Source organism: Rasamsonia emersonii, assembly GCF_000968595.1.
Source record: "Rasamsonia emersonii CBS 393.64 chromosome Unknown ctg1118621760362, whole genome shotgun sequence".
NCBI classification, from domain to species: domain Eukaryota; kingdom Fungi; phylum Ascomycota; class Eurotiomycetes; order Eurotiales; family Trichocomaceae; genus Rasamsonia; species Rasamsonia emersonii.
Genome location: NW_013563053.1, coordinates 21,017 through 43,824, shown reverse-complemented (window position 1 = coordinate 43,824; position 22,808 = coordinate 21,017). Strand labels below are relative to the sequence as shown.

Sequence of the window (22,808 nt, the reverse complement as noted above, 5' to 3'; positions counted from 1 at the left end):
CTACTCCTATTGGCCCATGCCACCTGTGGCTGACTATGCATTGTTAAGGAGGTATGATCAGTGGACGTATTTCTCTGACCATTGTTCCTGTTTGATCTATTATTAGCCAATTGCTTTCCAAGTGATGAACCTGTTCCATTTGAATCCGGTTTTGCTTTGTCAAAGGAATTCATGACTTTGGTTGATTATCATCACGTGATCCAATCAGTCGCGTTTATCGCGCGGCGTCGAGACGCGAAAAAGTACGGAGGACCTCCTATCTAGAGCGAAACGCCAAGCATCGGAGAATGACCGTCTTTCAATATCGACGCTCCTTCTGTGCTTCTTGAGCCGTCTCAAGACCTGCCCCGGTCTTTTATGTTCCTTCTTACGCGTAGAACGCGGGGTGTGGTCTTAATACAGCAGCCCGCTTTCTGCCTTCGAACTGCAACGCCTTGGCTTCCTAAGTTTTCAACATCGTCCCAACGTTTGGAGGAACACCAGGCGACGGCGATGTTCAGGAAAGCGGTCCAGGACCATTCCGGGGCTGCGAAGCCTCTTCAACCTAACACCTCGCGTTTAAACACGACTGCTCCGCCTGTGTCGAAAACTGCGTCCCCCGTCGCCGGAGCCAAGCGGAAGTTCGAAATGGCTAATGCCGGGCAGTCGAATCTGGGATCTCTACACAATCCCGTGTGGATTGACGAGAATGATTTCGACGATGAATTGGACCTCGACGCCCCCGATCCGGTTCCCCAGTCTCAGAAACCTACATCGACATCTCCAGAATTGCCAAAATTCTCTCGACCCTCGCCTGCCGCGAACGGTTCATCGAGTCAGAAAGTGTCCGCTCAGGCTACCTCTCAAGAAAAAATAAAGTATCCTGAGCTGCCGCCAGTGGAAGAATCGCCGCCAGAACCAGCGCCGTCCAGCAGTGTACCGATCCCCTGGTCATCTTCGCCGCCATCACACTTCGCCCCGCCGCCTAAACGTCGGACACTGCCATGGCTCAACAATGAAACGGATAATGATAGCAAGAACCAAGCTTCTCCGGTACAAATGAAGCCTGCTACTCCGGCGCACACAAAGCCTACATTGCCATGGAACAAAACGGCGAGCGCCGTGAAAGAAGAGCAGAAAGAACTTCGGCGACAAAATAAAAAGCGACAACAGGAAGCTGAAAAGCCTCGGATGTATCGTCCGCCTGAAAGAGTCGCGTCGCTGTTCCTTAGTGACGAGCAGCGTAGTGTTCTTGAGGCTGTCGTCGATAAGGGGAAAAGCATATTTTTCACAGGATCCGCAGGAACTGGTAAATCAGTCCTGATGAGAGAGATCATCAAGAAACTCCGTGAGAAGTATAGAAGAGAGCCAGATAGAGTAGCCGTTACTGCATCTACTGGTCTTGCCGCCTGCAATATCGAAGGTGTTACACTGCATAGTTTTGCTGGGATCGGTTTGGGCAAGGAATCTGCACAGGAACTTGTCAAAAAGGTAATGCACCCTTGCGGCCGAGTTGGAGATTCTCTCTAACCAAGAGTAGATCCGAAAGAATCAGAAGGCCCGGAATCGTTGGTTGCGGACCAAGATCTTAATCATTGATGAGGTTTCAATGGTGGATGGCGACCTCTTTGACAAGCTCGAGGAGATCGCGCGGCGGATAAGAAACAACGGTCGCCCTTTTGGAGGTATCCAGCTTGTCGTGACCGGGGATTTCTTCCAACTGCCCCCTGTACCGGAGTCGGGGAATCGTGAAGCGAAGTTTGCGTTTTCCGCGGCGACTTGGAACACCTGCATAGAACACACGGTCCTCTTGACACACGTCTTCCGTCAAAAAGATCCCGAATTCGCAGAGATGCTAAATGAAATGAGGCTAGGAAAGATCAGTCAGCGTACCATAGACGCCTTTAAGAAGCTCTCCCGTCCGCTGGATTTCCATGACTCTTTAGAAGCTACTGAACTGTAAGACCCTGTTTCCTTCTGTTCGAAAAGGCCTAGGAATAACACGTCTCAGATTTCCGACTCGCGCAGAGGTGGATAACGCAAATGGATTACGGATGAGCAAGCTTTCGGGCGAAACAATGACCTTCCATGCGGTAGACTCTGGAACGATTCAAGACCCACAGGTTCGGGATAAGCTTCTGGCCAACTGCATGGCTCCCCCGGTGATCCACCTCAAGAAGGGTGCTCAAGTCATGCTCATCAAGAACATGGAGGACACTCTTGTGAACGGATCACTTGGGCGAGTAGTTGCTTTCATGGATGAAGCGACCTTCGATTACTACAGGGAAAATGAGGACGAATTTGTCGAAGATGCCGGTTATCTGAGTGACGAGGAGAAGGCAGCCCGCGCCAGGAAGAGAATCAGGGCTCTTGCTCATAAGGAGAAAGAGGACGGCATCAATACAAGCCGCAAATGGCCGTTAGTCTGCTTTGTACAACCGGATGGAACTGAGAGGCATCTACTCTGTCAGCCAGAAACCTGGAAGATCGAGTTGCCGAACGGTGAAGTCCAAGCACAGCGTCAACAAGTGCCTCTGATTCTGGCATGGGCTTTGTCAATTCACAAGGCTCAGGGACAGACCCTGCAACGAGTCAAAGTTGACTTGGGTCGGGTTTTCGAGAAAGGTCAGGCGTATGTTGCGCTGAGCCGTGCGACCTCCCAAGCTGGTCTTCAGGTGTTTGGGTTCGATCCCAAAAAAGTGATGGTGCATCCAAAAGTCATTGAATTTTACCGCAATCTGACGAACATCAACTCTGTGATGAAGCCAAAGAGCGCCAAAGAGCAAACGAAAAGTGCTTCTGGCAATGATCAGAAGAAAGACGGTGATGAATTTGACGATGACTTTCCGGATGAATATATGCAGCAGATATGTGCTTAGCAGGAGTTGTGGAGGTCATTGTCGAGAGGTTCGATGACTGGAAATTCTATCTTATGCTTCTAGGTGAGGTTATCGGTTCCTCACCGATCAATCTTGCTGCTTGTGTATATAATATTATCTAGAAGCCTAACTAGCTGCGGGCCGGCTCTATCAGTCGTGGTCTCATAAACTGTGTACATTAGATGCAGATCAGTCTCTAGTTAAACAGCCAACGGTACACCAGTTATCTGGACTTGGGCATCATTTCTTCAAGTGGCAGAAAAGTAGTGGGTTTCCCGGGCCAATATGTCAATGCACGACAATCTGCCGACTTTGCCTTTTGGACATCTCACTAAGCCTAGTCCAACTATGTTGTAAGCCATACAGCAGCTAAAATGTCCCTGTCACAGGCATTTCTTTGTAGCACTTGACATTTTTCTCAAGCAGTCTTCAACTTGGATGAATAGTGTGAAGTTAATCCTTATCAGTCGGTGGGGCTTGTCGATAAGATATATCATGTGATCTGGCAATTTAGCCCTTATCCGGCATGCTTTCTGTTACAGCGTGGAATTTCACCCAAGACAGTCACAGACGAGGCTGCTTAATTTGCTTCTCCCAACACAGTACAGACACCTTCCTGCCTCAATTGCAGAATGTAGCGCTGAGTTTCTCTCACAGATCTGGTCTGTTTCCTGCATGATCGTCCCACAAACATGGCCTCCGAGTTCATCGGTTACACGGTTCTGGTCACTCTGAAAACACCTCCAAACGCACAAATTCAGGGGACGGTGGCTAATGTCGTTGGGCAGCGACTGACACTTCAGGATGGTATGTGAAGTCTGAAAAGTATTGACAAATTTTATTTTGACAGCGAGCCAGTGACACTGTTGTGGAACGGTCAGCGATTTCCAATCTACCATATCGATGCCCCAGGGATAGCGGACTTGGAGGTGTCAAGCAGTCAACCGCAACGAAACGAGCCGGCATCTGATCGCATTCACACCACTTCTATTGTCAAGCAGAATGAGAATCTTCCCCAGGTCCAGAAGGCTCCGTTGCAGGAGCCGCAAGTGTTGCAATCAAGTCAACCAGTTGCTGCTGAGGCTGCCCAACAAACACCCTATCAACCTTTTATCGATCCCGCAATCCTGAGTTTCTCCAAGCCTGTTCCGAAGTCTAACCCCCCAACTGCCCCTTTGGCAACGCCTGTGACTATAGGAAGTTCCAGTGGCTCTTCTCAAGCAACTCAGACACTTTCGACCCCTTCCAAGCCCACCTATCCTTCGCGAACCTCCGAATCTCATGATTCTGCAGTGGCCGCAGTTTTGACCGAACCGTTCAGTAACATCAACTTGAAGGAGGAAACAAAAGCGGAAGACAAGTCGGATTATGTACAAGAAGAAGGCTCTGTACCTGAGGGAAGGAAGGGAGCGGCGCCACTAGAAACACCCGTCAAATACACGGGTAAAAGAAGCCGGCGTGGAGGGAGAAATAAAGGGCAAAAAGAGGGTAGTACTCCGTTCGATACGATAAACGAGAATGAAGCTCTTCCGGGTCCAAACTTGAAGGGAAATGGCTGGCGACAGACAGCGTTTGTGGAGCCAATGCTGGATGCTGGAAAGCGTCGAAAGGCAAGGAATCGCAAATCATATGCTGAAGATACCAACGGATGGGCAACCGAAGACGCGACCGATATCCAGGAAATGGGCGATTTCGATTTCCAGGGTAACCTATCGAAGTTCGACAAGAGACGTGTTTTCGATGAAATTCGCAATGACGACACGACCGCAGATGAGGAGCGCTTGGTGAGCTTCAACAAACGGCCGCCGAGGCCAGGGACGAACGGCGGCAAAAACCTCCACTGGTCGGAGAATGTCCTAGACAGTCCGACGAAATGGAACAGCGAAGCTGGTGAGACCGATAGCGAAACGAGCGATGACAATGGAAACTATTCGGGACGCGATCGGTCCAGAGCCTCAACACGAGCCCAGTCGTCGAGGAAGGGCAGCGTCCTAGGCCAGAGCTCGATAACCACACAGTATGTTTCTGTTGGTCGTACTCAAAATTCCCGGAACGTGAGTCCGCTCCCCCGCAAACAGTCTACGTCGGCCTCGCCGATGAATGGACCCGTCGGAGCAACTGCCGGCTCCTTGCGATTGACAACTACGAACCGAAGCTGTCCGACTGTCAGCCCATTGCAGATGCTCGAGGTTGAGCAATTAGCTGTTGCAGAGCTTGGTCTGAGCGAAGATATGATTATTGAAAACGCTGGAAGAGGCATAGCAGAGGCAGCTGTCGCCCAACTCTCCAGCGACAGTGCAGCACCGACCGTGCTTGTTCTCACTGGTAACCACCGGACTGGAGGAAGGGCCATCTCTGCGGCTCGTCATCTCCGCAACCGAGGGCATCGAGTGACCCTTTGCGTCCTGGGCCTCGAGCACGAGACGGAACTGTTGGAAAGTTGTCGCAAGCAACTGGAGATTTTTAAGAAAATGGGAGGTCGTGTTTTCCGATGGGAGGAACTTTCAGCACGCCTTTCGACGTCGGATTTCACTGCAGATCTGGTCGTGGATGCGCTGTTTGGGATGCATATCGCATTCGAAGATCTGCGGACTGGTGATCAGGCCACGGTATTTGAGATGATCTCCTGGGTCAACAGGAGCAACCTTGATGTCATATCGGTCGATATTCCCTCAGGAATTTCGGCTTCAAGTGGTAAGCAGTCACTTCTGCCATTTTGTCATTGTCGTACGATGACATCTAATGGTCGACCAGGTGATGTGACCATTGTCCAAGGGGCGCGTCTTTGCGTCAATTCCAAGTCCGTCATCTGCCTTGGGGCACCCAAGACCGGGGTCATGCAAGCATTGCAGTCTGGAGAAGGCAGTTCCTGGCAGCTGGCCGTGGCCGATATTGGCATCAGCCAAGTTGTGTGGAGGAAATATGGAACTCGCCGCCGTCACGGAGTCGATTTTGGGAATCGCTGGGTCGTGCCGTTGCGATACCAACCCGCGGCGGTATGAACGGCGATCTGCTCAGCAATCTGTTTTCCTCGTTTTCGTTGAGATTCTTTTCTTTTTCTTTTCCCTTTTTTTTCTTTTTCTTTTTGGAATGGGCAGGCTTATGAGCGTATATCTTTGGGTGTACTTTTTTAGATACCAGGTGGGAGGAAAAACTGGAGCGTCACGGTTATTATTATGCCTGTACAATAAATTCTCGAACCAAAAGTTGGATGAGCCTTAGGCTATGATTTAGGCAATTTATTTTTATTTGCCTATGATTTAGGAGCAAATCCATAACAGAACAATAATAACACTCCGTATATACATCATCTGCCTGTGGACCCTCACATGCGTATTCCCGAAACGGCTAGCGTGAGATGCGGCGCTGAGGCGATGATGTAGGTGTCGCGACTCGCGCGCCAAAAAGCCGACCAGAATCTCAACTGCATATACCCCGAAAAAAAAAGACTGGGAATAATGGGGAAAGGTGAGTTGACATCGCGCATTGATGTGCTATTGCTTTGACTAACACTCCCGGTTTAGGAACGGATAAGCTTTACGTATGTGACCATTCGCCACCATCTACACCTTCGTCCATTCCTCTGTTTTTGACCTTTCGAACACTTCAGCTGGCTGACTTGATTTAGATAACCCATTCCGAATGGGCGTCTGAGGATGCGTACTCGGCCAGCGTTGGCGCTGGTGTCGCAAAGGCCAGAAAGGGCAAAGTCGACGCCTCGTTCAAGCGTCTTCCGTTCAACTACTGCGCGCTCTCCCTCCAGCCGTTCACGCACCCGGTGTGCACGCCGACGGGGACGATCTTCGAACTGACGAATATCCTGCCCTGGCTGAAGAAGCATGGCACGAACCCGGTGGACGGGACGCCGCTCAAGAGCTCCGATCTGATCAAGCTCAATTTCGCGAAGAACGACGCGGGCGAGTACGTCGACCCGGTGACGTTCAAGGCCTTCTCGGACAACACGCACATCGTCGCGTTGCGCCCGTCCGGAAATGTCTTCGCGTGGGATACGATCGAGCGGCTCAACATCAAGCCCAAGATGTGGCGCGATCTGGTGTCGGACCAGGAATTCGGCCGCAAGGACATCATCACCCTGCAGGATCCGCAGAACGTCGAGTCCCGGAATCTCAGCTCGTTCAAGTATCTGAAGGATGGCGAGAGTGGGTTGACGGAGGAGCAGCTGCGGGAACGGAACGACCCGGCCAATAATCTGAATCTTGATGCCATGGGCAGTTCGGCGAAGATCATCAAGGCGAAGGAGGCGGTCGCGCGAGCCCGAGCGGAGAGGAATGCACAGCAAGCGAGCAAGGACCAGAAGCCGCAGACGTCGAAAGCTGTCTCGCAGCAGCAGCAGCAGCAGCAACAACAACAGCAGTCATTCGGCCCGACTGCTTCAAGTCAGTCAGGGAAACCGGTTCCCTACAACGCCGCCAGACATACGACCGGAATGACAGCAGCATCCTTCACGAGTACTGGCCTGACACCTCGCACGGCCACCGAGCTCGCCCTGCTCACGGACGAACAGTACATGCTGAAACGGGGCAGGGTGAAGATCAAAGGCTACGCGCGGATATCGACGACACTGGGGGATTTGAATCTGGAATTACACACGGAATACGCACCTAAAGCGGTGTGGAATTTTATCCATCTGGCGAAGAAGGGTTACTACAAGGATGTCATCTTCCATCGGAATATCAAGGGGTTTATGATCCAGGGCGGCGATCCTACGGGGACGGGCAGAGGCGGCCAGAGCATCTGGGGGAAGAACTTTGAAGACGAGTTCGAGGGGCCACTGAAGCACGATGCCCGGGGAACCGTCAGCATGGCGAACAAGGGCAAGAATACCAACAGCAGTCAATTGTAAGTTGAACTATCTTTTTCCAAGTTTGAGATTTTCAGTACTAACGTACGTAACAACAGTTTCATTGCATACCGAGCCCTCCCTCACCTCAACAACAAACACACCATTTTCGGCCGTCTGATCGACGATCCCACACCGTCATCGAAGACCTTGGACGCGATGGAGCTTGATCCCGTCGACCCAGCCACAAACAGGCCCAAGACGGACATTCGGATCAAAGACGTGACCGTCTTCGTTGACCCGTTCGAAGAGTTCATGAAGCAGCGCCAAGAAGCAGAAGAAGCAGAAGCGCAACAAAAAGCGAAGAAAGCCGGCGATAGCAAAGACGGTGGTGTGGACGACGACCATATCACCTGGACAGGGAAGCGCGTGCGAGGCTTGTTCGACGACAGTAATAAGAAAGCGTCTGATACAGGCGGCGTGGGCAAGTATCTCAAAGCAGCCCTGGCGGATCAACAGGCTGCTGCTGCTGCTCGCGGTGGAGAGGAAGATGAGATTGTCGAATATGTCGACGACGAGCCAGAACCAGAGCATGTGCGGAAGAAACTGAAAGCGGCAGCAGGACGAAGACCGGGCGAATTTGGCAATTTTGACAGCTGGTAGTGTCATTCTTTTTTTTCTAACTGAAATGGCCGATATTGATGTTTGATTTTTTTTTCTCGTCATCATTATATCTATCTCCCAGGTGGAGAGGCATATCACGATGTATGCATGTACAGTACAGGACTAGATAAGTAGGGTAGGTAGACGGATCGGATTAGGTAGGTATCACAGGAATGAAAGAGAAAAATGAAGTCTCAAAACTGCTGCATCCCTGGTATGTGCAGTATGTATATACATAGAGTCTGTATCTCTTATGAATCGCTATCTCTACCAAACATCAACATAAGTGACAGGGTATCTTGTATCTTCCAAACATAAGCTTCTTTCCGGATATGAGATTAATCAATGACAGACACGTAGATTCTTTGCAAATGCGTCAATATGAAATGCAGTCCCAATGACCCAGCCCAACACAACGCAACCTGGTTCATTCCAGTCCAATCCATGCAATGTCAAATGTCGAACACAGCTTCGTGCTGCTGGATATGATATCCATGTCTATTATATGAAATCAAACAGATAACGTCAACTCCAGGTCAAGCCACTCACTGTATGTACATACATGTACAGACCTGTCGATCGAACTATCTAAATGGAGGACTGCTGGGCATCCCCCGGCCACTCCGGCCGCCTGAACGGCCCACAATCAACCCAGCGGCCCTGGAACCAAGGAAACGAGGACAGCTCCTGCATGCCGGCCCTGGGATCGGGCCGTCTGGCCGGGTTGCGGTTCAGCATGGCGCGGAGGACATCGACGCAGTCCTGCGAGAGGGCCTCGTCGATGGGGAACTCGTAGTTGACGACGCGGTTACGGCGGAGCCAGACCTTTTCGATGGCGCGGTCGATCCTGGCTTCGTCGTAGTGGCCGTGGCGGTTGAGCAGGAAGCTGCGGCACTGCCGGATGCCGCCAGTGTCGTTGTCCCAGTCGGACTCTTCCCACGGCGCGTATCCGTGCAGCAGCTCGAAGACGATGCAGCTGAACTTCCACTGGTCTTCGACGCGCGCGTCGTGCGGCAGGTACACCATGCATTGCTTGCCCCGTCGCCAGCGGTCACACCAGGGTTGCTTGTACATCTCGATGGCCAGCTCGGGGCTGACGAGGTATTCCTGGTACGGGACCGTGATCCAGTGCGAGACCATCCATTCCTCGTCGGTGCGGGCCATCAGGACAAGGCCGACGTCGATCAGTTGTACCTAGACAGACAGGTCAGCACAGCGCCTGCTGACAGCGCCTCTCTTGACGCGCAACGAGGGGGCGGACTTACATCCAGCTTCTCACTGATGAGATAGTTGTAGTGGCTCAGGTCGTCATGGCACATGCCCATGTCCCGCAGATAGACCATGGCCTCGAGGAGCTGCGACGCGATCTTGCAGGCCTGGACCTCGTTGAGGAGGGTCTTCTTCTGGCGAATCATGCTGTGCCCGCAGTAAGGGCGGTATCGCGTGTCATACTGCGAGGGTATCTCGTCGTTCATGCGGGAGTCGCCATCGAGCGCGGAGCTCATGACGATGGTGGAGAAGGCCTTGTGCGTGTAGACCGAGTCGATCTTGGGGAACCGGTCACTCTTGCCCAGGAACAGCATGACGACCGCCTCCTCGGGCATGTAGCACTCTCTGCTGGATGGGCCGTCTTCCCAGAGGCCCATCGTCGGCCTTATTTGGCCCTCCATGGCCTTGTTCAGCGTCCGATGCTCCGCTACCTTGAGGGCGAAGTGCTCGAATTCGCCCGTGGCGAAGCGCTTTCTGCGAGCGGCAAAGACGGTTCCGTATGCTGCGTCGTCAGGTCAGCACTGTAGATATCTAATAGATTGAAGATGGACTAGTCAGTTACTTACAGCCCTGTCCAAGATAGCCATAAACCTCCAACCGATCCAAGAGTTGCCTGCAGACAGAGTTGAAGGTGATCTGGATGTCGCTCATGTGGTTCACCCGCATGGGCTCTGGGGCCTCATTGGCCTGGTAATCAAGATCGTCGGATGGAGCCTCGATCGTTTCCCCATCTTCTACGCACCAGACTTCAAAGATATGAGGGCATCGCGAGAACTGGCGGGACGGGTCTGGCCGGCGATCGAGATAGACCTCGTGCAGGTGCGGGAAGTTGACGCCGCCGGTGTTGGGGTCGAGGATGTCTCGGATCTTGGCTATGTTGTCGCTTTCGAAGGGTTGGGAGCTGTCCATGTTGCCGAGACAGATGGATTCAAGTATCTATGAGATGATTACAATGGGAAGGTGGAGAGAAAAAGGTTCAGGTAGAAGTTCTGAAGGATGAGTATTTATATTTTATTTTATATAGGATCCGCATTGTCAATCTGTCTGAAGTGGAAGCAGTTATCGATAGTACTTCTATTTAAACGTCATCCCATTAACACCAGATTATTGTCGACCAGACAATGGCCATTGAGACAGTCTCCAATAAGTTATAACGCTTCTTGTCTGCCACGCTGAGTGACAAAGACAGACCTCAAACCTCAGAAAATTATGGAATATAGTCTCGACAAGGCATCGACGTCTAGACAATGAATCGGTTCATTGTACAAAATGACAATAAATCTGACAAGAAACAGACAGAAGAACTTCTTTGTGAGAAGAAAGGTCTTTATTTGTCTCTACTGTACAGTACAAGCAGCTCGATAAAGGACAGGGTCCAGGTCTCCTTTATACTTTTATAAAGGACTTCCATAAATAGTATTATATTCACTGAGTAAATCAAGACAGACACAAAGGACTCAAGAAACAAAGCCCCAGCACTGAAAGCAACAAGCACTTTGTTCACGTGTTGCCGTAAAAGGAAATCCCGCAAACGGCCCGAAGCTGCATGAAATACCGCTGTCGGCCCGATACAGCCCACTCTGCAGAAGACAGGAATAAATGCTCAGGGTCCGCCATTATTTAGCTACCTGGTCTAGATTAATTAGTGGCTATGGTCTGCTGCACTTTGGTTGTGTATATACGAGCAATGACTTTCTGTTCTAGGTATGTACTGTGCATGCACATACAATCAATGCAATCTTTCCATGAAAACGAGCCATACAATATAATAAGAGTACACATGTGAAATTTCATTGAGTAAAGACCTTAGGCATATATCTGTATCTACCTAGGTAGATTTACACCCCCCTCGCGTAAAGCGCTCCCCCAGCAGCAAGATCAAACGCCACCGCCTCTTTCAACCCGCAGACAGTGAAGATCTCCCTCACAGAGCCCTCTTTCGCAGGCTCCTGGGTGCCGCTCTCCTTCAGCATCCTGACCGCCCTGCTGACGCTCTCATACACCGGCCCCAGCGCCAGGCCCGGGAAGATGATAACCCTAAACCCGAGCTCCTTGGCCTCGCTGACCGACAGGTCCGGCAACACACCCCCCGGCACGGCATTAAAGAGCACCGGATACGGCGCTAGATCCTCGCAGACCTGCCTCGCCTGCTCCCTGGAGGTCACGCATTCGAGGAACGCGACGTCCGCCCCGAGCGCGAGCGCCTTCTTCAGCCGGCCCACGGCGACGTCGTAGCCCAGCGATTCCAGCGCGTCCGTGCGGGCGATGAGCACGATGTCCCCTGTTTGTGCGCGCGCGTTGACGGCCGCCCGGATTCGTGCCAGGAATTCTTCCTCCGATACCAGCTCCTTGTTGCGTAGGTGTCCGCAGCGTTTGGTCACGACTTGGTCTTCTAGATGCAGGGCGGCCACGCCGGCGCGGATGTATTGCGTGACGGTGCGGCCGACCATGAGGGGGCCTGCATATACAGCCAGGCTGGATGTTAGTTTCTCAGATACTCTGATATCTGCTGCATATCGAGAATCTAGTCCGTGTACGGTACTCACCTCCATACCCCGTGTCCGCATCCGCAATCAGCGGCACCGACGGATCCAGTCCTGCGATCATGGCGGCGTTGTCGCGCATGTCGTTCAGCGTGGCCACGCCCAGATCGGGCATTCCGAGGCGTGACATTGTGGTTCCTGCGCCTGTCTGCAGAGAATTCGTCAGTAAGTGCTGAGCTGTATGTATGTACTTGCCAACGCACCATGTACAGACAATCGAACCCCTCCCTCAGGGCGATTCGGGCTGTGAAGCCATCGTATACTCCAGGACAGACAATTATCTTGTCCTTATCTGCCAGGAGAGCGCGAAGCTTTGCCACGGCGGGATGCTGGACAGTGGTGTTGTTGATAGACGCCATGTGTACTTTTTTTCTCCAAGAAAAAAAATGTTGGACACAAATCATTGGAAAGACACTTTGAGAAGCATTCGACTGATGTACACTGCATGTATATGTCATTTTGTACTGCCCTTAGGAGTGCCAGCCGAGCGGCGGGGTTGATCTCGCCGATGGCGGCCCGAACAGGGTCGATGCGATGATGACCGGCTGGAAAGACTGCATTGATTAATATTTGGTGTTTAGTATTTAATATCTTTATTCCCCGGTGTTTGACTGTCTTTTTTATTCAACTGTACTGTGGAACTTGGCTGAGTTGAATTCACGATTGAGATTGGTCTGCATAACGACGTACCGTACTCCGTATATCGAGCGTCATCATGTCTCAGAGCGAGAGCAGCAAAACAGCGCGCGTTTCGAAACAGCTGACTGATCTGATCGAGGAGGTGAGGAGTATTCGACTACCGTCAAGCGAGTCGGAGGATGGCAGTCCCGGTAGGTTTTCCCCCCTCATACTAAATAAAAGCTTCCAACTGAATTATGTACTGTCCATTCTAGACAATGACTCCAACCTCCTCCATCAAATACAACAGATGATCAAGACACTAGACCAAGCAGGCTACCCGCGCGAGTCGGGCGCCTTCGCCGACGTCCTCTCCATCTGCACAGCACCAAAACAGCTGGGCGGGTTAGGGCTGCATCCGGACGAAAACATCACGGCAGAACAGAGATCAGAGATCCAGTTCCTGCTGTCCGCCTGGCTGGAGTCTCTCAATTCTGCGGATCGCGCAAAGGCCCGTCCCCGACCTTTGGCCTGCCGTCCCCCCGGACGCAGAGCGATGACCCTGTCAGAGAAGATCTTCGCTATGCATGATATTGACCAGAAGGGATATGTCGAGCCGGGACAGATGATCCGTGTGGATGTCGATTGGGTCATTGCCTCGGAGGCTTCGTGGGCGGTATGTACATACATTACCTTCCAGGTACCTTTTTGATCGATGATCGATCTGACGATATGCAGGGCATGGAGCGCACATACGACCAGCTTGGGAAACCGGGAATCTTCCGCAACGACCGGTTCTGGCTGGCGGGGGATCATGTCGTGGATCCTCGAGTCAAGGATCACCCTCAGATTAAACGATTGATCGATGCTAGTGAGAGAGCGAAGCATGTCTTCAAAATGACTGAGTATCAGGGCATGAATGTTCGTCCATACCCCAAAATATATCGGAGTATGCTTTGATCAATGCCTGGACATCTGATATTGATTTGAACAGTATACAATCATGCATACCGAATTCTACCGCGAACGAGCACAACCAGGCATGCTCATCATCGGTTCCGACTCTCACACCTGCTCGTCCGGAGCATTAGGCTGTCTGGCCATCGGCCTCGGAGCAGCAGACGTGACCATGCCGCTCGTCACGGGGGAGACATGGTTCAAAGTGCCTGAATGCGTCAACATCCGTCTCGTTGGCACCCCTCGTCCAGGCGTCGGCGGCAAGGACGTCATCCTGTACATTCTGAAGGAGCTGAAAAGGAACACGGTTGCCGCGGACAGAGTGGTCGAGTTCACCGGTCCTGGACTGCAGTATCTCTCGTGTGATGCGCGATTCGCCATATCGAACATGACCACCGTAAGTCCGCAGATCTCCACCTTCTTTCAATCCAGTACGTACTGAATGGCGAAACAGGAATTCGGTGGAATCACAGGCATTTTCGTCCCGGACGAAATCACATACAACTTCATCAACCGCCGGCGACACCCGCGCTACAAAAACGCAGCGACATACTTCCTCCCAGACGCAGACGCGCAGTACGCAGAAACGCACGAGATCGATCTCTCCAACGTATGCTCGTTTGTCGCCCGATACCCGAACCCAGACGACGTGATTCCGGTGACCGAATTCGAGGGTCTGCAGCTAGACGGTTGCTTCATCGGGGCGTGCACGACGGCGGAAGAAGACCTCATCCTGGCAGCGTTGGTCCTGCAAGTGGGCATGGAGAAGAAAAGGCTGAAACCTGTAAAAAGGGGCAAGAGGAAAGTCGTGCCCGGCTCGCTGCCCATCCTCCAGCGACTGCAGGAGCTGGGGCTCACAGACGTCTACGAGAAGGCCGGGTTTGAGATTGGCGTGCCCGGTTGCAGTTACTGTGTTGGTATGTCAGCCGACAGGGCGGGCGAAGGCGAAGTGTGGATTTCGTCGCAGAATCGGAATTTTGAGAATCGTATGGGGAGGGGTTAGCAATATACACAATATATTGTATTATATTATAATATAACCTGGCTGACAATTGAACAGGCTCGATTGGACACATTTCATCCGCAGCAACCGTCGCGGCGTCGTCGTTTGAGATGAAGATCACCGATCCGCAGCCATTGATCGATGGCGTTGATATCGAGCTGTGGAACCGTCTCAAAAGTTTTTCGACCCGTCCAGCGGCAGTGACGGAGAAAAATGACAGTACCAACGGTCCAGTCTATGTTGAACCCAGTGGATCGCCAGATGAGAGTGCTCCGGCATCAACTTCTTTTGTACCTGTATCTGCAGACAACAACAGCAATGTACCAGAAGTTCCTACAACTTCCACCACGTCGAACATCATCAAAGGCAAAGTGCAGCGGTTAGGGGACTTTATAGACACCGATGCGGTAAGTTCCTGAACTAATAATAATACAGCGAATGACAACAACCAGCTAATCGTCCTGGATGACTACTCAGCTCGCCCCAGCACAATTCCTCGTGAGCTCGCGCACAAACGAAGCAATCGGCGCGCACTGTCTGGAGTACACACATCCCTCTTTCCGAGCCAGAGTGAAAGAAGGATTCGACGTCGTCGTCGCGGGGAAAGCGTTTGGTTGTGGCTCGTCGCGCGAGCAGGCGGTTTCTGCTTTGTTGGGTGGGAACAATCCACCCCAGAACTACCCATCAAGTATCAGGTATTTATGCTAATTGATATGTTTGATTAGGCTGCGGAGTCCGCTGCGTCATCGCCAAATCCTTCGCGTTCATCTTCGCCCGCAACGCGCCCAACCTGGGCCTGTTGGCGCTCACCATCACGGACGAGGCATTCTACGACGCGGCGCAGGACGCGGTGGACATTAGCGTCGATCTCGCTGCCAGGAGGGTAACAGTAGACGGAAAAGAGTCTTTTGGCTTCCAGCTCAGCCAGATGGAACGCGAACTCATCGCCAATGGCGGCATTGCCTCGGCGTTTAATAGGTTTGGTAAGAAGCTTTTCCAGGTCATGTGTGCGCCTAAGAACTTGCGTAGGGAAGATGGGGTGCAGCAGCAGCAGGAGGAACAGGATAAAAAGTCTCTGCAGTGGTAGTGTTTGTGATGTACACGCAGTGTTAATGTAACCTGCTTGTCAAGATGGAAGAACAATTAATTGATCCGATCAACACTCAGCTATTCACACTGATATCCCATCATTATTCATATCTGCAGTATACCGTTTAGCCAACACCAATGAATATATATAATCAGATGTGTAAATTCTCAAGCATAACTCCTGCTGAGAGCCGCTACAGAGAATCTCGGATTCGCACAAAATCCAAATACCTCTCCTTGGTCCACCGCCGACAACGCTTCCCCCAAATCATCATCGGCACCGTCGTCATGACAAAGACAAAGTCCAGCACGGCGATAATGATGAATGTATTCCGCACCCCTTGAGCATCCAGCCAATACCCCGCTGTAAAAGTCAAAATGCAAGCGATGGAGTTGTTGATGACCGACACCCCCACCATCCCCTCCAGGACCATCTCCGGATACGCGTCCATCAGGTACGCCATGCTCAAGTCTCCTGTGCAACCCCATCCGAATCCGATCAAGCCAAGACCGACATACGGCGCAGGCCACGACCAGCCGTACCCCGTGCCAATGCCAAACAGCAGCATCCCCAGCGGGCTGATCACGGCGAGAGGAAACAAAAGCCACAGGCGGTGTTCTGCTTCTTGAATACCGCCATTGCGTCTCGCCAGCCAGATCACAAACTTGTCCGACAGGTATCCGCCGTAGAAACAGCCGAGCACAGCGCCGATGACACACGGTATATTCATCAGACCAACTCCGACGTCACCATAGTTCCACGGCGGACCGCTCCAGTTATCATCCTCGACCGTCAGGTAGAAAGTGAGCCAGGCGTCCTGCGCGCCCCATTGGACTCCAGAGAAGATGACCGCGGGAAAGGAGAAAATGCGCAATGTGTGGAAGAGTCGATTCACATACTGCTTGAAACCAAACCCCACGAGGTTGGAGGCTGGAGTAATCAGGGCGATCCGTTGGAGATAGGTCTTTGGCTTATCATCTGGCGGATTATAGGAGACCGCAGGGTCATTGGAGAGACCTTCGTTTGCAGATGTGGGGGGCTTGGCTTTTTGCTCAATCAGTCCCAGTTCGGGTTCTCCATGAGTGGAGAGCTTGGAATTGCGGACTACTCGGCCATCGAGATGGGCAGAACGGTCAAACATGGTCTCTTCGAGGGTGAAAAGACAGACGACAATGGTAGCACCGGATATGATGACGGACCACCATCCGATCCAGCGCCAGCCAAAGCTGCTATCCGCGATGTATCCTGGAATCAACGGCCCCAGATAGGTGCCAACGCTAGTGGCCAGTACGTAGACTCCAAGGAAGGTGCCGCGCTGATGTTCGTAGAACAGGTCGGAGAGCGACAATTGCACATTCGCCTCCGCACATGCTTCAGAGGCCCCTACAAACAGTTGATTCCAGATCGAGTCTGACGTGGACTGGGTTCTCGCCATCCAGATGGCGCCGATAACGCCCATAGTCAGGCAGAAGAGATAGGTGATCCGCCGGCCCCAGAGCCAGGCCGCGGGAGACAAGAGAAGCGTGCCGTAGCCAATTCCGAGAAACAGCACGCCCGCTCCGGTGTTCATCGCGCCGTACGAGATGCCCAATTCTTCGTTCTCTCCAAACTGAGCCGCCGCCGCGTCATTCGAGGTGGCTGCTGTGAGACCGGTGATGAAGCAGACGAGGAAAGCATGCCAGTATTTGCGCGGTTTGGACCAGTTCAACGGGTCATTGACGGACTTGGTTGGTGGTGGCGAGAGGACAATGTCCCCTTGGTCGAGGAGGCGCGAAGTGCCGGGCAGGTCGTCCATCTCGTTGCATTCCATGGCTGTAGGGGAAAAGCACGCTGGGATCTCTGGCCTGAGGCCAGATCATTCCTCTTTCCGCAGCTCAATTGGTCGCGAACCACTAATTCCCAGTTGGGGGTCGTTAGGGAGGTCTTTCGCGCAACAGTGCTTTTTGCAGTTTCTCTTGGGGTTTCATGTGCGAGGTCCTTTGGGCATCGGGAGAGACGTTGCGAGGAGAGTGCGCGATGGCCGTGTGCGAAATCAGCCAGGGTGGTTCAGGGTACTGCCCCCAACGATCAGAGCCAGCAATCTGCTGTCACGGGTAAAAATTAAAAAGCCGCTATCGCAGTATCAGCGCAGCCCATTATATTAGCCATGGAGATAAGGGATTAAAGGACACCGCGATTGTTCGAAGCTGGAATAAAAATGTCCTGGGCGCGCGCACAGCTGCCAGTTTGGGAATGGATTGACGACCCGCTTAGGGCGGAAAACACGATAAGGAATTCTGGCCCCGTTGGCCATGCTGATGAGCAGTGATAATCATCATGATGTCTCTGCTGAAAGGGACAGGAGAGAGGGCATGTATTCTGGAGAGAAGTGTCTGCTCATGCACTGGTGAGTCTTTCGATTCGACAGCTGAAGGACTGCAATTCATGGATATACCTTGACTGTCAGCATATAACGCCATCCTGCCCAACGGGGGCCGTAACGGTAAGCTTGTCAGGGAGGCATTTGATGCTACCTTACGGAGTACTGTGATGGCCGTCGCGCAGTCTGACTGGCCAGCCGTTCGGCAGTGGATCGTGGGGCAGCTCCTCGACCGCGCCTGCCGAATTGGGTAGCAAGGACACTGCCTGCAAGTTCCATGTTAAATTTTCCGACTCAGTTAAGAGCCAAAGATGCGATGGAACTCCACTGCAGCATCTTTGTGAATGCTGTCATTAATTCTGAATTTGCATATATCTCTGCCAATTCCATGGATGGTGCCGTGCTACCGAGGCATGGATATGAGAATGAGGCTCAAGTCACCGGTTTGGACTACCATCCCATTATGCATGTCCGAATCCTCGATTAATTGGCCAACAGTGAAGGTCCCACAAGGCTGTGTACATACACGTGTGCCCACCTGACAAGTATTGGGCTATTAAGGGTGGCAACATTTGAATCCGAAGCGTTGCTTCCACAGACCGGTTTTTTCCCCCCCTGACCTGCGCGGCTTGTGAGAAAATGTCTGGCATATGCACATCGACCGAGTCAACATGTTGTGAAACTTGACTAACGTATTTGTCAAATGTTCACATTTGGATGGTTGTATTCATATCGATATTCATCTTCTATGCAGGGGCTTCGCCACGTATTTTCTTCTATGCAGTCTGCAGATGGTGATACGACAGCTTGGAGAAAGTATGCGCGATTAAGTTTGCTACCGCACCGTGGGTGTGGATTAGGACAGATACACAACCACTAACGCTCAGACCATGGACAACCTTGTATGACAGCCATTCAACCTGTTCGTCGAGACATGCTTGTATTTGACTATCAACAGGCAGGCAGGAAATATCCAAATTCGGCCCTTTTTTCCCGGATATCAGATCAACTAAATGCCACGAGAGATTGGCTTAGTCTGTCTGAGGCCGCAGTGGCTCATGATGGCAATGTAATCAACTCCTTTGATTAACAAACTCCAAGGAGTGTAGGGATGGAAAGAATGTCCACCCTCGCTTAAAACTTGGAGGAGCAGGATCAGTGATGATAGGCTGTCAATAACACCTGCATTAAGATAAATGTAGGCAACAATCGATATTGTATTGTCTAATCTGGCCTGTGCCCGGGTGAATCTGGGGATCTTGGCTGCAGGCTGCAGCAAACTGTCGGGTGGTAAAGTCGGAACTGTACAATATTCCAGAAGGTTAACCGGTGAACCGGCTGCATGACAGAGATGTCTACATGATGCAGTCAATGCAGATGCATTCTCTGCATCCACCCTTGCGCCGCATGGTTCGAATACAACAGACAGGAGCAGGCAGTCATTGCTTGGCCTGGGGCATCGGGGAAATCTAAGGCAGGCATCTGGGGCGCAGCGTGCCAGCGTCGGGTGGATTGCCCGGGCCACTACGGGCAAGTAGTTCGAGTGCGATGATTGGTCCCCGCAGATGACTCAAGTCCATGGCACAAGGCCAGCACAGCCACTGGAGGGGCGCATGTGGCTTGACTGCCCACTGTGGCTATGCTCCTTCCTCCCTCTTATGTATCCCCATCGCACCTTCTACACCTCTTGCGATTCTCACGATGGACGATAGACGATGGAGCTGCAATGTTGTGCAACCATCTGCTTCGACGCTGTTTAACGCCAGCTTGCGCGCAACTGGGCGCTCCAGGCGATGGCATCTGATCCTCTTCTGCGCTAGCCAAGTCATCTCTGTCTGGGAACCTTCAAGCCCTTTGCCGCCACGCCCTTCAGCATTCTAGCCAATTTACTCCGCCCGCTTGTGACAGGGGGTTTCAGACCGCTTGTTTGTCGGGCAAAGCCTCTGGGTGTGAGCTGCATGGCCTGCAGCTGAAAGGACCAATGCCCTCCCTAACTGGCAGTTGGTCGAGTCCTTGACCTCTCGCCGGGCGACTCATCAGCCGGGGTTACAGCCCATCCAACCAGGGTGTTGCTCAAGGCAGAAATCTCCTTTCGAGGCCGTTGTCATGGCTACAAACATCTGAGCAATGTTCATCATCCCTATCATACTAATTCCACCAGGATAACAGCAAAACCCCCTCTGTGAAACGGTACTAGGCTGAAGTGTCCATCCCACCCTCCTTCATGAGAAGAGGCTCCAGCATCCTCAGGACAAGGCTTGGAAGCTAGCAAGTATTTATTTAGGCTAAACCCCACTCTCTTTCCTTCCAATGCCATCATGTCAAGCATTTTGTTACTGGCTAATCCCTAGTTGCAAAACGAGTACACTACCTGTTCGCTGGACCCAGGCTTGTCTCTGCTGTACTTTACTACAGCTTTCACCTCCATTCACTCTCTTTTGAACTCCCTCTTCCCGGCCCTTTCCTTTTTTTTTTTAATCTTTAATTGCTGGCTTGAGTCTAGCTTGACAGAAGTTGAAGAGGGAGTTATCTACTCGTTCATCTCGTTCATCATTGAGGCTGGTCCCACCACGCAAGCAGTCTCTTGCAGGCCTCGGAAGTTGCCATGAATCCCCGCAACATGATGCCTTCTATTACTCCAATGCATGTTCCTCAATTCTCCGACCAGCGTCCTCGGATTGTCCCTCACCCTCAGGGGCACACCCAAGGATCGATGCCAGGTGGAGTCCCGCCCATGGGACAATCCGTCGGTGATGAAGGTCTCGCCAATCGAATGGGAAAGCTTCACCTGGACAGTAATGCTGCCGGAAAAACTCAGGTAGTAGTGGATCAAGATTACCCCCCCAGATATTCGCAGCCGCTTGACAGCAGTTCCCTGAATCCTCTCTACGAGAGATGGGTATTTTGCCGCTCGGAGCCTGAGAATGGCCAAAAAGCATGTTGGAAGGAAATACCGTGCTCTCAAGCCGCATTGGAGAAAAAGATTCGGGACAGTAAGAAGAAAACATCGGCTATAGATCCGTATCAAGGTCTCGGGAAATCCCTCCGCGCTCAGGTGAACGACTTGATCAGCGCCCATGAAAGACAAGACCCTCGGTTCCAATGGACTTGCGAATATGCGGAACTCAAGAAACAGGAGATAAGGCCAAAGGGAACCTACCTGGGGGCAGTTAAGACCGTCGAGCTGACTGTCGTGATTATGCGCAAGCTACGACCGGAGATCTCTTTAAAGGCCACAAGCTCTTCATCATCGTCGTCTACCAGGAGTCCATTTAGCAAAGTCGTCAATGGAACTCTTGATCCGGAGTCCAAAGGCAACCAGGGAATACCTGGAATGAGCGCACAGTTTGGACGCAGTCCAGTTCAAGGCGCCTTTCCAGCTTCTATGGCTTCTACAGGTCAACACCCGCAGGGTCAGCATTCGGTTCAGCATCCGCAGGCTCAGCATCCGCAGGTTCAACATCCCCAAGCTCAATTTCCACAGGGCCAACCCCACAGGCTCAGCAACAACAAACCCAGCATCCACAGGCCCAGCATCCACAGGTTCAACATCCACAAGCTCAATTCCCACAAGGCCAATACCCACAGAGTCAACAACCATTCTACAGACCTGGTCAAGACTTCATGATGGGAGGACAGAGACCGACCATGGGAACCATGCCACCGCAGCAGAAGGCACACTTTGGTGGCCAACCTGCGATGATGTCCGATCGCGTGGGCTCTGCTAATCCCAAAGGGTCTGTGGGCGTCGAAACCTGGGAGGAAAAGACACCCTTGCATTCGCGAGATGCTGCTGGGCATGCGTCGGCACAATCGTCTGGCTATACAAACACGCCGTTTACAACCTTCGCTCAGCGACCTCGGAAGCCCCAGGCCAACATGGGCGCGCCCAAGGTTTTCCAACAGGGCCGCCACAGTCCCAAATCTCCCAAAATACCCGCACCGGAGCCAAACTTCACCCCGGACACCAGCAGCGTGGAGGACGATGACGACTCTCTGCGGTTCGAAGATGATGAGGATAGTTCAGCTACCGAAGACCTGCCAGAGGATAACTTTGAGAGACCAAAGTATCCTCGAGGAAGTCTACACCCTCAACGCCGACATTCGAAACAGGGGAAAGACGGGCCGTCGTACCGCAATCGCTATCGGAGGCAGTCCCAAAAGATCAGTGGGGGCCGTCAGCATCGTTATTCCGACGATTACGTTGATATCATTCCGGGGAGTAGCCTGCGGGCGCGTCGGGAGCCAGACAGGAGAAACCATTATTATTCCAATCGGCGTGGTCGTCCCAGGGTGATTCATGATGACTTGGGCTCGATTCCTGACAATGACATTACGGATCTTGACGAGAAGATTCGCGAACGGGAACGAGAAAGAGATTATGAATTTTGGTTAGAACAGCAGCTCCGTGCTCGGGACCATATGATTAAAACGCGCCTGTTGGAAGAGAGTCGCCGGCGCCGTGATGAACTGCTGAGGGAAGAGGGCCTCAGACGCGAGGCCCTTGCGTATGGAAAAGCTTTTCTCCTTAACCGTAGGCACTCGCATCGCGTGCCGCGTCCTCTCCGTCATGACTTGGACTATGACTTGGACTACTTGGCTCGAGATGATCTTGTCCTGCTATAGTGATGTGTTTGTGTTTTTGTA

The 22,808-nt window shown here is 52.2% G+C and overlaps 8 protein-coding genes across 8 annotated transcripts; 4 read left to right on the top strand and 4 right to left on the bottom strand.

Annotated features, from left to right (window-relative positions):
• Nucleotides 1-627: 627 nt before the first annotated feature.
• T310_6090 (DNA repair and recombination protein pif1, mitochondrial) lies at nt 628-2,858 on the top strand (the record flags this gene model as incomplete). The annotated part of the gene is made up of 3 exons (XM_013471088.1): nt 628-1,470; nt 1,520-1,938; nt 1,991-2,858. The coding sequence occupies 3 exons, from the start codon at nt 628-630 to the stop codon at nt 2,856-2,858; spliced, it is 2,130 nt and encodes a 709-aa protein (XP_013326542.1).
• Nucleotides 2,859-3,550: 692 nt separating this feature from the next.
• Nucleotides 3,551-8,322, top strand: T310_6089 (Peptidyl-prolyl cis-trans isomerase; the record flags this gene model as incomplete). Its single annotated transcript, XM_013471087.1, has 8 exons — nt 3,551-3,665; nt 3,717-5,552; nt 5,613-5,854; nt 6,140-6,211; nt 6,242-6,326; nt 6,383-6,399; nt 6,487-7,718; nt 7,779-8,322. The coding sequence occupies 8 exons, from the start codon at nt 3,551-3,553 to the stop codon at nt 8,320-8,322; spliced, it is 4,143 nt and encodes a 1,380-aa protein (XP_013326541.1).
• Nucleotides 8,323-8,910: 588 nt separating this feature from the next.
• T310_6088 (Protein kinase domain-containing protein) lies at nt 8,911-10,500 on the bottom strand (the record flags this gene model as incomplete). The annotated part of the gene is made up of 3 exons (XM_013471086.1): nt 8,911-9,516; nt 9,588-10,093; nt 10,158-10,500. The coding sequence occupies 3 exons, from the start codon at nt 10,498-10,500 to the stop codon at nt 8,911-8,913; spliced, it is 1,455 nt and encodes a 484-aa protein (XP_013326540.1).
• A 929-nt stretch (nt 10,501-11,429) lies between these two features.
• T310_6087 (Carboxyphosphonoenolpyruvate mutase) lies at nt 11,430-12,493 on the bottom strand (the record flags this gene model as incomplete). The annotated part of the gene is made up of 3 exons (XM_013471085.1): nt 11,430-12,049; nt 12,138-12,282; nt 12,338-12,493. The coding sequence occupies 3 exons, from the start codon at nt 12,491-12,493 to the stop codon at nt 11,430-11,432; spliced, it is 921 nt and encodes a 306-aa protein (XP_013326539.1).
• Nucleotides 12,494-12,849: 356 nt separating this feature from the next.
• Nucleotides 12,850-15,799, top strand: T310_6086 (uncharacterized protein; the record flags this gene model as incomplete). Its single annotated transcript, XM_013471084.1, has 8 exons — nt 12,850-12,964; nt 13,028-13,428; nt 13,491-13,673; nt 13,747-14,106; nt 14,164-14,626; nt 14,770-15,119; nt 15,190-15,400; nt 15,438-15,799. The coding sequence occupies 8 exons, from the start codon at nt 12,850-12,852 to the stop codon at nt 15,797-15,799; spliced, it is 2,445 nt and encodes an 814-aa protein (XP_013326538.1).
• Nucleotides 15,800-15,995: 196 nt separating this feature from the next.
• T310_6085 (Protein HOL1) lies at nt 15,996-17,612 on the bottom strand (the record flags this gene model as incomplete). Its single annotated transcript, XM_013471083.1, has 1 exon — nt 15,996-17,612. One exon carries the CDS (start codon nt 17,610-17,612, stop codon nt 15,996-15,998), a length of 1,617 nt encoding a protein of 538 aa, XP_013326537.1.
• A 1,558-nt stretch (nt 17,613-19,170) lies between these two features.
• Nucleotides 19,171-19,990, bottom strand: T310_6084 (uncharacterized protein; the record flags this gene model as incomplete). The annotated part of the gene is made up of 2 exons (XM_013471082.1): nt 19,171-19,685; nt 19,837-19,990. 2 exons carry the CDS (start codon nt 19,988-19,990, stop codon nt 19,171-19,173), a joined length of 669 nt encoding a protein of 222 aa, XP_013326536.1.
• Nucleotides 19,991-20,784: 794 nt separating this feature from the next.
• Nucleotides 20,785-22,787, top strand: T310_6083 (uncharacterized protein; the record flags this gene model as incomplete). Its single annotated transcript, XM_013471081.1, has 2 exons — nt 20,785-21,574; nt 21,646-22,787. 2 exons carry the CDS (start codon nt 20,785-20,787, stop codon nt 22,785-22,787), a joined length of 1,932 nt encoding a protein of 643 aa, XP_013326535.1.
• Nucleotides 22,788-22,808: the final 21 nt, after the last annotated feature.